The 14264-nt window shown below is 56.0% G+C and overlaps 1 protein-coding gene across 2 annotated transcripts in view; it reads left to right on the top strand.

Annotated features, from left to right (window-relative positions):
- Nucleotides 1-14264, top strand: part of PLXNA1 (plexin A1) — a 121745-nt gene that overhangs the window by 62713 nt on the left and 44768 nt on the right. For both annotated transcript variants that reach the window (XM_064453745.1, XM_064453746.1), the window contains exons 9-10: nucleotides 5062-5176; nucleotides 10940-11140. In XM_064453745.1, the coding sequence (XP_064309815.1) occupies nucleotides 5062-5176; nucleotides 10940-11140 (316 nt within the window). The remainder of the gene's footprint in view (nucleotides 1-5061; nucleotides 5177-10939; nucleotides 11141-14264) is intronic.

Below are 14264 nucleotides of genomic sequence, written 5' to 3'. Positions count from 1 at the left end.
TGAGCATGGCTGGGCTGCGAGACAGTAACAGATCCCTGCGTACTCCTGGGCTGGGCAGGTGGAAAATCCTGTAGGATGGTCCCACCACTCGGGATAACCTGGTTTATGTCATGTTTATCGTGAAGGAGGAGAGCTGGTGCACCTGGTGTTGTGTTTCAGTGAGGGGGGGAGGCTGAAGGTGTTTCAAGTGAATTACATGTTTCTGGCCATCTTGAAAATCGGCCTGATTCTGCATCCTCCAGCCAGTGTGATGGTGGATGCCCTGGACCACCATGCAGCAGGTGTGCGTGCCCAGTCCCTACCCTGAGAGTAAGACCCTTGGCAAAACCCAGCAGAGACAGAAAAGCATCAGCCTGGCATGAAAGGAAGGGCAGAAATGGATTGAGATGGGCAGGATGGAGGGAGACGAGAGCTGATCTCTCACCCTATGACTCTTCTGGCTTCCGGTGTGGGCAACAGTTGTGAAGGGCAGCGCTGCCTGAAGGTCTGTGTAGGGGCTTGGGAGTCACTAACTGTTCCTATTGCTCTTCAGGATTTTCCCCCCCTCCCTGGGGCAGAGAGATGGATATAAAGACCAAAGCACTGTAGTTCAGTCCCTCATCCATGACAGCTGCTGCTCCAGATGCAGGCTATGCCAGAGCTGAGTGTTTGCTAAGGATGCATCCTCCTTGCCAAGAGGAGGTCTGAGGAGCAGTTGGAGCACTTGCAAGTGGGCTGTGCTGTGCGTGCACGTGTGCTGTTTCCATCAGCACCATGTTTATCATTTCCCTTCTCAATGGACTTCCCCTACTCTGCTCTTGGTGCTGTTGAACTTGCCCATGTCCCTCTTCCCTGCCCTTTGCTCCGTATTCTTCCTCCAGGAATGTGCTGCTCCATGGAAATAGCTTCAGCGTGTGTGTGTGCGTGAGTGCATGCGCGTGTGCAACACTCATACCCCCCCGTCCCTTTCGTGTTTGCTGCTCAGGCTTATCTCACCCCTGTGGATGCTGATTTTGTTTTCTGCCTTCCCCACTTGGTGCACTGAAGAGCTCTTGAATCCTTTGGGCTGGAGATCAGAGAAGGGAACAGACGCGTCCTCTGTGCATGGCATGCCTGGGGCTGGGAGCATGGGAAGGAGACTTGAGTGGGGTGCCCAGGTCTGGTGCTGCTGGCTTTCCAAGGCTTCTCATCAGCTGCAGCATTCCTTCTGATCAGGTGTTGAGACAGCTGCAGCCGGAGGTGCCTTCAGAGCTGCCCATGTGCCCAGCAAGGAACTGGTCCCTGAAGCCACCCCTGCAGAATGCTTGTGGCCCCGCACCCACCCCAGAGATGCGCCCAGCTCTGAGACGCTCCTTCACTGCCCTGCTGCCCTCTCCGCACTGCTGTTTTTCTGCAGCCATGTCAGGTGTTTCCCTAGCTCAGCCTCAGCAAGTTTGGGATTGCTCTGGAAAGTGGAGGGGAGCAGCATTGGGAGGTCTTGACCCGCTATGTAGTGAGTCAGAGGCAAGTGTTGAGGCTGTGGGGAGGCTCCAGTTTTGCCTCTGGGTTATTCAGACATGGACACAGCTGCCCCACTCCCTGCAGGGCTCCCTGCTCTTTCTGGAAGAGGTTGCAGACAGGCAGTGAGCCTGGACTTGTTTTGGGATGGGGCACTTTTTGCACGAAGTGATCCTGAAATGCGGGTCTGAGGTTGATGCCACTCCTCTTGCATGAGGATGTTGGAAGGGAAGGGGTGCTGCCGGTGGGTCTGACACCCTTCCCCCTGCCCAGACTGGGCTTCTCCACCTGGCTCCTGTCAGGTCTGGGGTGGAGGCAGAAGGAGAGCAAGCTGTGGGTCAGTGTCTGTGCTGCACCCCCAGCCTCCAATTTCTGCCTGGCTGGGCTTCTCGCACTCCTGGCACGCTTCGGGGAGGGGGGGAATTCAACACATGAAGGAGAACCTCCCTCTAATTATCAGGAGTGATGAAAGCCTCTTAGGCAAGAAGTGATGAGGGAAGAGTGCCTGACCGTGGGAAGGAGAGAGACGGCACAGATGGCATCATGCTGCCGAGCAACCTGCTCTAGTGCTGGGAACAGACAGCAGCATCACACGGACACACTGGGGATATGGCCCCGGCCGCGCTGCCCAGCCTGACCTGCAGCTGGGAAGCCCTTCCTTGGCTCCTGCCCTGGGTTGGGCAGCCTTGCAGGGAGCTGGGGTGGTCAAATGGACATGCTGAGGCCCGCAGGACCTAGTCAGGCTGGAAACGGGTTTTCACCATGTTACTGGCACCCGGGCGCTGGCTTGCTCGCCACTTCGCAGAGTCTTTGGCCAGCTGGGAGGTGCTGACCCAGATGGGCTCTAAATGCAACAGAGATGCTGTGGAGGGAGATGTGTGGTGGTGAGTGCTCTTATGGTGGTGTTTGATGTCCTTATGGCAGATGGAGATGGAGAACCTCAGCAGAAGGAAGGGTGTGAAAACAGTCTCTGGGGATGGGGCTTTAAAAATACCTCGGTTAAGTTAGAAGCAGCTGAGAGGGCTGAAGTAGGAGTGGGATAACCAGGCACCTCGGGGCATATGTGGAGGATAACCTGAGGTGCTTTAGGTCCTTTGCCAAGCAGAGACCAGGAGATCAGCTGGGACCTGCAGTAGTTAAATGATAAAGGAGACCCTTGGGTGAGGAACATCCCAAAAGAGCCAAGATTTGGCTTTGACCCTAAAGAACTGCAGAGCGGAGCTGCAGCTCCAGGGGCCAGGATGCCTGGGGCAGGGCTGTGCCAGGTGCTTCACCTGACTGCTTTGAGGTGGTGGAGAGGGGACTGGAGAGTCTTTCTGTAGACCCTGAAAGACCTTGTGGCTGGAAAATCTCTCCTTTGTGGAGGGCCAATTTCATGGTAGGGCTGGTGGTTATGCCCCAGCATATGGCTTGCAATTGCTTGGACCACACTCCTCTCTTAAATAACCTCCCTGTGGCTGCTCAACTTCCATGAGGATTAACCCCTGCTTTCCCTGCCCTGCTGCCTCTGCATCTTGGATTTGCCTGCCCACCAGTTGGTCGCTGCTTGAGCCCTTATTGGGAGGGCAGGAGCGGTCCTTTTGCTTTATGTCCCCCGCTCCCCCCACCCTCTGCACCTCCCTCCATCAAAGCAACCAGAGATAGGAGGCTATGGCTCTGCTTTTAAGTTGAATCTCTGCAGCTGAAATAAAATTGCATATATTTGCATAAGGAACATCTCAATTAGCATATTTGTCGGTAAAGCTAAAAGGGCTGTTCATTTGGAAGTGAAAATGTGAGCGAAACATGGAAATGACTTCCAGCCCCCTTTGCAAGCAGCTTAATTAAATATTTCCTTAGAGTAGTGTGCGCATGGATTTGGGAAGCTCTTGCTGTATATGTATGTAATGGTGTGAGAAACCCTGGGGCAGGCAGGGAGTGGTGGCCCTGTGAAGCCCTAGGTGTGCATTTGTACCTTGTGCTACCCACACCTTGTGCTGCCTGCTGCTGTGGCTCCCTCCTGTGCTGTCCCCACGCCTCCAAAGTGGCAATCTGCTGGGGGCAAGGGATTCAGCATGCTGGGCCCTGCCACCCAAAGATCCATCTCTCCAGGAAGGTTTTCTTTCTGCTACCTCGCACGGTGATGCTGTGTTTTCCCTGTCGTTTCTTGGCAGGTAGAGGCAGAGAGGTAGCATGTGATGTAGGAGCGGGATCAGGCTGGGCAGGGCTGCCTGCCTTCTGCCAAAGCTGTGTTCAGAAGATCCTGCCTTTGTTTAAATATAATTGCTTTGGGCCTGATCCTGTTCGTGCTCAGATCAGTGAGAGGCAGGTATGAGCCTTCTAGGGAGAAAAATGGTGCTGCTGCTTTTCACCCTTGCCCCTCTTTTTTTTTTTTCTTAAAACAAGGCTGATTCTTTTTCTTGCTTTTGAGCTTATGCTTCAGTATCTCTCCTGTCTCCTCCTTGGGAGGGCAGCTTGGGCTGCACAGGACATGCCTGGTGCAGACCTGCCCTCTGAAGACTAGCTACATTAACGTGGGACCTTGCTGCTGCTCTGGGACAGCATGGCAGGGAGGGCTCAGCCCTTTCCATACCCAGAGGGTGAGGGTGCTGAAAGCTGCCCTCTGGCTGGGGTGCTTGCCGGGTCCCCTGTGCTTGCAAACAGGAATACCTTATGGTGCTGGGAAGGCGTGCTTTTGAGGACAGTTAGCAAGGGGACAGGCTGTTGGCATGCTGCTCATGTGGATGGCTGCACAAGGAGGGGACTCTGTATCTCCGCTCCTGTGTGTGGAAAAGGCACCAGGTCCCTGGGGCTCATTTCTTCAGGAAGAGGGGTGCAGAGCAGAGCACTGGCTCCTGGCATCCCCGGGTGCCCCCGGCATCCCTGGATGCCCCAGTGCATCCACCAGGAGAGGCAGGGAGAGGGGGGCATGCACAATCCCACCACACAAAGAGCCTGGAGAGGAGGCTGGGGAGAGCGATGGAAACGTTGTGGGCTGGAGGGAGGGGGTGGAAGCACACACACGCACGCGCGGCCGCAGAGGGCTGAGGATGAGGGGGGCCGAGGGAGGGGGTCACACACAACCTATTGTGAGCAGCTGAAAGGCGCTACAGTCCCGAAATGTTAATCTGACCCAACCTTTTGCCAGTTATAATTTTCCTCTCAATGAGCATGCATTAATCTGGCCCTTTCTCCCCTGTTTCCCTGCGGTGCAGAGCCCTTGTTCTGCTGCCTCTTGCTAAAATCGCCTTTCAGCAAACCCAAATAAAGCTTCCAAAGTCTGGAGCTCGGCCCTACCCCAGGAGTGGGGCAGGCAGGGTCAGCTTGCCAAGCGGAGGAGGGACTGTGGCTGGCCTGGCTGGGGCACAAGCCTTGCAGTGCTGGAAAGGCCATTTCCCCTTGCCCTGCTGTGGGTAAAACCTGAGGGTCCAGGGTGTGCAGTCATCTCCCCTTCCCAGCCTGCTGGCGCACAGCCCTTGCCCTGTGCTTGAGGGGTCAGAGATACAGGATCACCTATGGATGCTGTCCCACGGAAGCATCCTGAGAAGTGCCCTGGTGGACCTTGCCTTGCAATGGCCCTAATGCTGCCAACTTCTCTCTCTGCAGCTGCCTGTCCTGCGTGAACGGCTCCTTCCCCTGCCACTGGTGCAAGTACCGTCACATCTGCACCCACAACGCTGCTGACTGCTCCTTCCTGGAGGGACGCGTCAAGCTCTCCGAGGTAAGGCGACGTGAGCCGGCTCCCCTCTGCTGTCCCAGTCCTGTCATGACCCCCTGCCCTATGGGGAAGGGTGGAGAAGGACAAACTGCTTTGGGAACATTGCCTACCACCTTGCCTGGGGTGCTGGGGCTACCCGGGGAACAGTGAGGGAGGAGTGGGAAGCGCTGCTGGGACTGCATGCCAGTGGGGAGAGGCTGCGTTGGTGAGGAGTGCCGCTGTGGAGAGGCTGCTTGGGAAATGGGGCACAGCCGAGAACACTTAGGCTGAATGAACGTAAAAACAAAGGCAGAGACACTAAAGCATTTTCCTTTGATGTTTTTGAAGGGAGCAAGCTTGAACTGTCATTGCAGAACAACTTGTTTTCAGAGAGGGGAAGGTTGAAATCCGTAAAGCAAACCATTTTACTGTACCTTGTGCCTTCTTCGTCTCAAATGCTTTGCTAAGAAACATGTTCTTTTGTGGGGTTTCATCCTGCGCAGCATCTGTGCCACCCACCGGGGAAACCTGTTGCTGGCAGGGTGCTTGCCAGAGGTCCCGGCGTCCCTAGCCTGTGGTGGCATCGGTGGCTGCTTGGGTTGGGTCTGGAGGTCTGGCCAGCAACTGCTGGCTCAGCAGTAAATGATGATTTGGGTCTGGAAGGGAGAGTTTTGGGGATGACAGTTTCTCCCCTGTCCCTGTACTGGAAGTGGGCTCTGGTTGAACTTACCTGGGTTTCCAGCTGCTTGGGCAGGGGCCCAGCATTAAAGGTCCTGTTGGCTGATGGTTGTTGCTGGGAGCAAAGCCAAGTGCTGTCCTCATGGGAATGGCTCAAAAGAACATTGTCCTGGAGAAAGCGGTAGCCCAGATCATTTTGGATAAAATTTGGTTTCTGAGCTCCAGCAGAACTCTGGTCCCATCAGCCTCCCAGGACAGGACTGGTCCCAAAGAGCAGAGGTGAACAAGAAAGGCTTGTCTCCACTTCACAGACCACATGTGAAGGCAAGCAGCCAAGATGTCCCTCTAGGTTTTTGCTGTCCTGGCTGGCACTGAGGAAGTCTGCCCCTGCATCTCCCCATTTGGGAGGAGCAGCGAATCTCCATCCTCTGTAATTTGTGTCTCCTGAGGTCTGCCCTCATCTTTGGTGAGGGCCTGTGGGCTCCTGGGCACCCTTCTAGATCAGGGCTGTTGTCCTCCCTGTGTCCCCCTGCTTCTGTGCTGTGCTGGGAGCATGTGTGGAGTCAGACAGATCCATCTGCATCCAAGACACCCCAATTATTGTTTTCCCCTTTCTCCCCTCTGCTTCTCTCATCATTTGAGGAGCTAAAGCTCTCTAGAAGAGGACAGGAGAGCTGGACCATTACTCAACCATTGCCCAGCCACCAGCAGCACCATTGCTCTTGTGCTGGGGACAGAATGAATGGAGGAACATCTTCCTGTATACTGGGGCTGAGCCCTGCATGGTTTCCCAGCTCCCTTGGGATGGGTTGACCTTGGTTGGACACTGAGTGCCCACCAAGCTGCTCTATAGAGTTTTCTTTTGGAAAACCGGAGCCCCTGGTCCTGCTGCCTCTCCCAGGGGAGCTGTTGTGTCTATGGGGGAACATTTTGGCTTTGCAGCCTGCAAAGAGAGCTGCTTGGGTCTTGTACTCGGCTGCACTTTGGAGTCTTCATGGATTTCGGGAGCAGGTGGACCTGTGGAAGATGGTGGTGTCCCTGCACAGGGCTGTGTTGGGCTCTCATTGTGATCCTTATTTCGGGCGTAGAGATGAGCAAAGCTGCCTCTCAGCCAAGAGCATTGGCAGAGCTGGAAAAGCCCAACCATCGCTCCCACACATGGGCAGGCGGGGTTGGTACTTGCCATTTCTGCACAGCAACAGGTGAGCGCCAGGAACAAGACTCTGCTCGTCAGACAGCCCCTCCTGCCCCTGTGCTGCCGGTGAGCGTGCAGCGGCCTGGGCGGTGCCGCGGCCCCGCTGCCAGCGCTCCATGCCTCTCAGATGGTGCAGTGGTGGCTTTCCGCTGTCCCTTCCACCAAACAGCCAAACTTTGTGCTCTGGCACCATTCCTCACCTCCCTGGAGGTATCATCTGTGTGCAAGGGTGTTGCACCGTGCTCATGGGTACTTGAGCGTGTGATGCATGGGCCAGAACAAGGCCAGCCCATGAGGGGAGATTCAGTAACATGAAAAGATGAGAAAAGGCTTTCTTCTCCCATCTTGTGCCTGGAAGAAATCTGGCGAGGGATTGGTGTGTCCCAGGCATCTCAGAAGCCTGCTGTTGAGGTCATGCTTCCCACCAGCCCTGGTGTTGATTCTGCAAACACAACACGTGGTGTCCAGACCACTGGAGCCTAGCAGTTCTTGTCTGCCCACTTCCCTTGCCAAGGGCATGGGGGAGGCTGCTGGGCTTTTCCCCCTTCCCTGCCAGATGAATCTGAAAGCATCTGGCTGTACCCCTCAGGTGTGTTGTCTTTGGGATGTGTGTAGCTCTCCTGTGGACCAGCTGCTTGGGAACTCATGACACTCCTGAGCATGGGCAGGCTGTTCCCTGGCAGACCTTTTTGGCCAACTGGGACCTGGAGCGGTGCCTGGCTTGAGGTTTGGAGCGCCTGGCTCAGTCTGTTTGCATGTTGGTGTGGCCTCAGCAGTTCCCGGTGGGGATGGTGAGACACCCTCAGATCAGCTGCTGCTGTGGCCTGTGCGTCCCGGCTGCAATGAGACATCTTGTCCCCATCCGGTCCCAGTCCCCAGCAGGGCAGTGTGGCGGGTGAGGGGGGTGCGGTGCCAGCCCGTGGCACTGCTGGACAAGCTAATGGTGGATGTCCAGCCCCATCCCCTCTGTGGGAGGGTGTCTAACTGGGAGGGTTATTTTAAGCAGGATTTGGTCTGTCCGCATTGGTTGGAGCGTGATGGGCACTGGTCAGGAGAGGCGGGGATGGGGGTTAACGGCAGCGCTTAACTCCATCCTGATGGTTCCCATGGGTGGTTCACCATGGCTTCCTGTGTGGGAAAGCAGCTGTTACGTAGGAAAACACAAAAAGCGACCCACAGTGCTGTCTTGGGTGTGCCAGCGGTGCTTGCATGGATTTCTGGGGGGTGGTGGGGCAGGAATGGGGCATGGGTAGGAGCCACCACTCATGTAAATGTGCCTGGGAACGGCAGCATCAGGAAGGATGTTCCTGCCCACTGGCTGCGATGGCTTTGAACCCTGGGCTCTGGAGATTGTCCTCTGTGGATTGCTCTGGAGTTCAAGGGTGGAGAAGGGGTGATGAAGCATCCCCGGCTGCTGTTTGCCTGTCCCCGCTCAGGGTGCCCAGCAGTGGCTGCAGGGTGTTTGGTGATGGATGCTGGATTCTCCCATCCCAAAAAGCTGCTCTCCTGTGATAGTCCCTGCTGCCTGCTGATGCAGCACTTCCACTGAGGATGAAAGGGTCCTGGCCAGTGGGGACCAAGCATGTTCATTCAGTCTGAGCAGGTTCACCTTGTGTTTGTTCTTCATTCTCCCACCAATGGGAATGGCTAAGGACTTTGTGAGGGACCCTCAAAAGCCAGCCCCAGACTGTCTTCATCCCCATCTCTGCTGATGGCACAGCCTTGCAGCTGGAGCTGGGAGCTGCCAGAGAAACCCAAATAGCAGCATTTTCAGGGTGACTCTAAAGCTTTTACCTCTCCATCCAAACTTGGACACCCTTTTCATGTTCTCATTCAGCTAGAAAAACGGTTTTAATGGAGAAAATCTGAGTTGTGCAATGTTTGGCAATGCGTGTGTCAGAGTCTTGCTTTTCTGCTCGTCCCATCCCTTCATAGCTCCCTGCTCCTGGGAGCCGGGGCTCTGCCGGGGGGGCTGTTTTTGGCAGGATGGGGAACTCTGTGGGCTGTGCAGAGCATTCCCGAGGGATATAAGTGCTGGGCAGTGCCAGAGTGAGTTTTGTCAGTGGTTGGAATTGCCTGTAGGGGAAATGAGTTGTCCCAGTGCCCCCACACCTCTGGGCACCCTGGGCGCCCACCAGCACCAGGTGCTTCCTGTTTGGGCGCGGGCTGACATTTTTGCTGGATGAGACACTTCTGCCGGCAGATGCGGAGCATGTGATGTCACGGGGGGACTTGTCTCAAACCACGAGTCAGCAAAACGAGCCTGCCTGCCTGCCTGTGCAAGGAGAGGGACGCACGTGCCCGCTGCGCTTCTCGGCATGGGTCTTGTGAGCATCTGTAGTGAGCCCAGTTGGGGTAGCCTGGACTTACCCACCACCCCAGCCAGGCTGGCAGCCTGATATGGAGCAGGGAGGTAGCAGAGCAGCAGCAAGGGTCCCCAGACTGTCCCAGCCCCGTCACCATCTCTGGGTTGGGGCTTGCACCACTGTTCCTCACTGCTTTCATTTTGTTTAGCATGTTTTGTGGATAGTTTCTTTCCTTAAAAATTGCACTTTTGGGGAATAGAGGCTTGCAAAGAACAGGAAACCTAAAGAGTAAAACAAGCTGGCTTTTTTGATACTTGCTAAATTAAACAATTTCTTGTTCCTGTCTGCATCATTTGAAAGTTAGATTAATCCTACAAGCTGAGATAAAGCCCGGTGTTGTGCAGGGTCCATCCTGGCTCACTGTGGGGCAGTGGGAGGCAGCTGGGCAGCATTGCCCATGCGTGGCTGCCCATGGCCTTGGGGCGAGAGCTGCCCCTGCAGCCGTGCCGTGGTTGTCAGCAGCCTTGTGAGAGCAGGAGGATGGCTGCATCCACCACCGGTGCTGCTGCTGCTGTTCCTGTTTTTGGAGCAGCTCATATTAGTGCACGTTATCCCCCTTTGGTGTTATTTCAAGCTGATGCTTCCAGGAGTCACTGCCATAGGTGCGAGACCTCCACCAGGCTCGGCAAGTCTGGCATGGGATTGCATCACGCTGTTATTGCCGAAGTGGCTGCAGAGCTGTTTTGGTGCTTGTGCTCATTTATTTTTGCTCCCTCCTGCTCCCCTGTGCTTTGCACACAAGGCTCACTGGCTCCCCTGAGCAGCTGGGAGCCTGGGGCTGTTAAAAGTCGAGTGCTTTCCCCTCCTGACAGCTCCCTCCCAGGGAGTGCTGGGAGCTGAAAAGGTGGTGCCGAGCCCCTTGCCCTTGCCTTCCTCCCCTGCTTGGACTCACCAGCATCCCCTGGCTGGAGGCACTCTCTTCTGGGCAGCTTGCAGACAGGCTGTCTGAGGTGATGCTGCTTCAAGCTGACCGGAGACAGAGGCAGCAGCAGCAAAATTCGCTGCAGCGCAGGTTCTCTGCAACACTGCAGAAGCATGTTGCAGTGTCAGATGGGGAAAAGGCTTTTCAGTCCGTTCGTGAAGGAAGGGGAATGGAGGCTGTAAGGGAAACAGGAGGGCTGAGAGGGTAGCCTGACAGTGCACAGCCCAGTGGGTGTTAGCTCTGAAACCTACTGACTGCAATGGTAGCATTAAAACCCATCTCATTATCAGTCATTTCACCCAAACATGGGCTGCTGTCGCAGTGCCAGGTTGCAGGTCCCGTAGCTGAATCCTCTCCCCACCTCCCACCTGGATCAACCCGAGCTGTGGAAAACAATGCAGTGCCCTGCTACCAGATTCCTCTGTGCTCTCCTTTTCTGTCTTCAGGGCATTGGTCAGAGCAGCCATGAGATGCTGGTTTGGGCTTGGCTGCACATAAGGATTTACTTAAGCATGTGCTCAGGGTGATATTTTCACAGCACGTTGCCCAGCCTGCCAGCCAAGAGGGGGTGCCAGGGGAGGCTGTGGTGTTCCCCTCTCATCACCTGCCCCTTGTTCCCCTTACAGGATTGCCCCCAGATCCTGCCCTCCACCCAGATCTACATCCCCGTGGGCGTGGTGAAACCCATTACCCTGACGGCCAAGAACCTGCCCCAGCCGCAGTCTGGCCAGCGCAACTACGAGTGCATCTTCCACATCCCCGGCAGCACCACCCGTGTCACTGCCCTGCGCTTCAACAGCACCAGCATCCAGTGCCAGAACACCTCGGTGAGTGTGCGGCTTGCCTTGGCGCGTGCTTCGTTTGCGGGCTGCTCATTCCTGTCCTGCCCCAGGACCTTCCTGGCTCACTGCATGGCTGGGTTTGCTCTCCTGTGGGCAGGTAACGGGTTTCTGGTGCTTGTGGGGTGTGGGGTGGGCTCCCCCCTGCTTCCACCAGGTGCATGGGGAGGCTGCTGCCTGGGGTCATTCTGGATAGGATCAACGTCAGAGCTGCCCCAGGGGAGCCACCAGGCTTTAGGAGCACTTCCAAGGAAATTGGCTTTGGAAAGCTGAAGAAAGTTGTCTGGACTGGAGCCAGCTGGCCCAGACGTGCCGGAGCCTTGCCTCCCCCTCCCCTCTGCCTGCTCTTGCTTCCCCCTGACACCAAGCCATCCTGCTTTACAGGCAGGATCGAGCTAACACCTTCTCCATGTCCCGCTGTGCACACTCCCCCGCGTGCAGCTGTGCCTGTCAGCCCTACGAGAGCTTCCCCTCCTCCCCTGCAGCCCCTGTTCGCCCCCGGTTCCGACCGGCAGCTACCTCATCCCCCTGCCTGCCTGCTCTCCATCCCAGCCCTGCTGGTGCACTGCTCCCTTCCTCTCTGTCCTTGCTCCCTGCAGCTCTGTCACTTAAGCTGTCTCCTGCAGGCAGCTCTGCCTCTTCTGCCCTCTCCAGTTGCCTCATCCCTAAGCGAGAGGGTGTTTTTGGCCCCTCGGTGAGTGTGTGTGTGCCCGTTGCTGCGCAGCAATCCTGTGCTGGGAGCACCAAGCCCACAAGCAAACCCACCCAGAGTGTTAAGAGCACCCGAAGGGAGTCAGCATTGCTCGGCAGCTCAGCTGCCTTGCTGGGCTCTGCACTGACCTGCCCTCATCCACATGGAGCCAGCTCTTCCCTTCTCCCTCCTATTTAATCCTTTTAAAATTTGTTTTCCATCACTCACACTGTGAAAGCTCATTTGCAGCCTAACAGCAGTGCCCATCCCTGCTCCCTTGTCCTTTGGTGGCATGAGTGACATTTAGAGGCCATTGAAGATGAGCCCTGGCTCCCTCCCTCCTCCTGCGCTCCCTGGGCTGTGGAGCCTTTGGGCAGAAGGAGCATCCCGAGTCATTGGCTCCTGCCCTGGGTGGCAATGCTGGGGGAATGCCATGTTGCCGGGGCTCGCTCTTGGCAACATGCAGTTTGTGAGGAGCAGAAATGCTCTCCGTCCTGAGCTGCTGGCTGGAAATGTTGGTGGAGGATCTGTGCTTGGCCTGGAGGCGAATGCAGGCAGCGGCACAAAGTGCAGGCTCCAGGGAGCCGCAGGGCCGGAGCGGTGCCTGCCGCAGGGCTCTGCTGCAAGAAGCCATTAGCGAGGCAGCTTAAGCAAAGGTTTGTCATCTTGCTGCTGCGTTCAGGGAAGGAAAGAAGCCAGGTGGAGTGCTGCCCAGCGGAGCTGGCTTGGCTGCTTGTCCCTGGTGTTGATTGTGACCCTCACCAGGGCTTCACCACATGGATCTGCCCCTGGACCCGGTCTTGCCCATTGCCTGCGCAGCTCGGTGCTAGTGCTTCAAGCAGAACATGGTGGATGTGTGTGCAAAGAGACATCTCCCTGGTGTGGGTCCCTTCACTGAGGTCTCATTGCTGCTGGTAGCCAAGCTTGTCTGCTCTGTCTCCATCACAGCCATGTGGGAGGTTTCTTGGGGGTCAGCCGAGCCACCCTTGTCCCGGCAGGAGGCCGGTTACACCAGGTACCTGCTTGGTTGTCCAAGGTCTGTGCTGCAATGTGCCTGTGCCTGGCATCACTATCAGGGCATGTGTGGCTGGAAATGGGCTGGAGGAGCCATTGCCCTGTTGCAAAGCGTGGAAGAAATAGAGTCTCTTTGTCCTAAAGAGAGAGCCCAGCCTGTGGGGACACGGGTTGGGCACAGAGCTGTGTGAGCACCTGGGAGCCAAAACCACATCTGCTTGGGGCATAGGAAGTCTTGTGGGCCATGTCCTTGTCTGGCTGGAGCCGCTCGGCCAGTCCAGGCTCCCGTTAGTTCGTCTCTGCCTGCAACTGGCAGATCCAGCAGCTCCCTCTTGCCCAATTCTTTAGAGTGCAGTTTGGCTTAGTTCATTCTAAAGCAGTTTGGGATGGTATGAGCTGCGGGATACTCCCTACAGAGAAGCTGCACAGTGCCAGCAGCGGTAGCCTGATGGCTCCTGCAGGGTTGTCAGGGGAGAGGTGCCTGCACCAGAGCAGAGCCTTTACCTAACGGAGGTGAGGCTTGGAGAGGGGGTCTGAATCATTTGGACTTACTTCTCCCCAGTAAGTTTCAGCTTGCAGGGCAGGAGGGAGAGGCAGAAGCAGAAAACACCGCCTGTGTTTCCCAATGGGTGCTGTGGCTGCCACCACCAGTGTCATGAGCTGCATGGCCTCTGCAGCTCTTCCCCAAAGGGATGGGGCAGCTTGAGGTGTGCCTGCCTGCCGTACAGTCCCCACACAGAGCTGAGTGTTTGACCTGAAAATTGCCAGGGATGCCTGGAAAGCAAAGCAAATCGGCCAGAGAGCACGTGTGAGGTTGTGGGCTGCAATGGGCACGGGAGTGGGTGGCAGCAGTTTCGTGGGGCTATGGTCTCAGGCAGGAGACTTTGCTTTCATGAGCAGGGTGTCTTCACAGAAGGAAGAATAGCATTTTGTCTTGAAAGAAGCTGTCTTGCTTTCAAGGTCTGCTCACCTGCTTTAACATTAGAGGGCATTTAGCCAGGCTGCTTTATGGTGAAGGGGATTCAGATTCACACTCCTGTGATGTCCCCTCCCCATCTTTTTTTGCAGTCCATCTGGCTGGTTCATAGCACTTCAGGCTCCTGCACAGTCACCCACCCACGACCCGATGGGTTCTTCCATTGCAATTCATCCTTTGAGTTAGGATTTTAGGTTTTGCCTGGTGTGGAGGACACTGGTGAGTGAAAAATTAAGGAAGGGATGACATCCTCCTAGCCAGCAAGTGAGGAATGGATATCCTCGCCTTGGGAAGGCATTTAAGCGCACTTTGTTTCTAGGAGTTCAATGGTATCTAAACAAGAGGTTAATTATTCCACGGAATTAGGGATGCTTTCCTGAATCATGGGTGAATGGAAGGGATAATAAGTCAAGCCTGCTTAAAGCTCTTTG

This window comes from Phalacrocorax carbo, chromosome 6 (assembly GCF_963921805.1).
Source record: "Phalacrocorax carbo chromosome 6, bPhaCar2.1, whole genome shotgun sequence".
Taxonomy (NCBI): Eukaryota; Metazoa; Chordata; class Aves; order Suliformes; family Phalacrocoracidae; genus Phalacrocorax; species Phalacrocorax carbo.
This window is presented reverse-complemented; position numbering and strand designations above follow the sequence as displayed.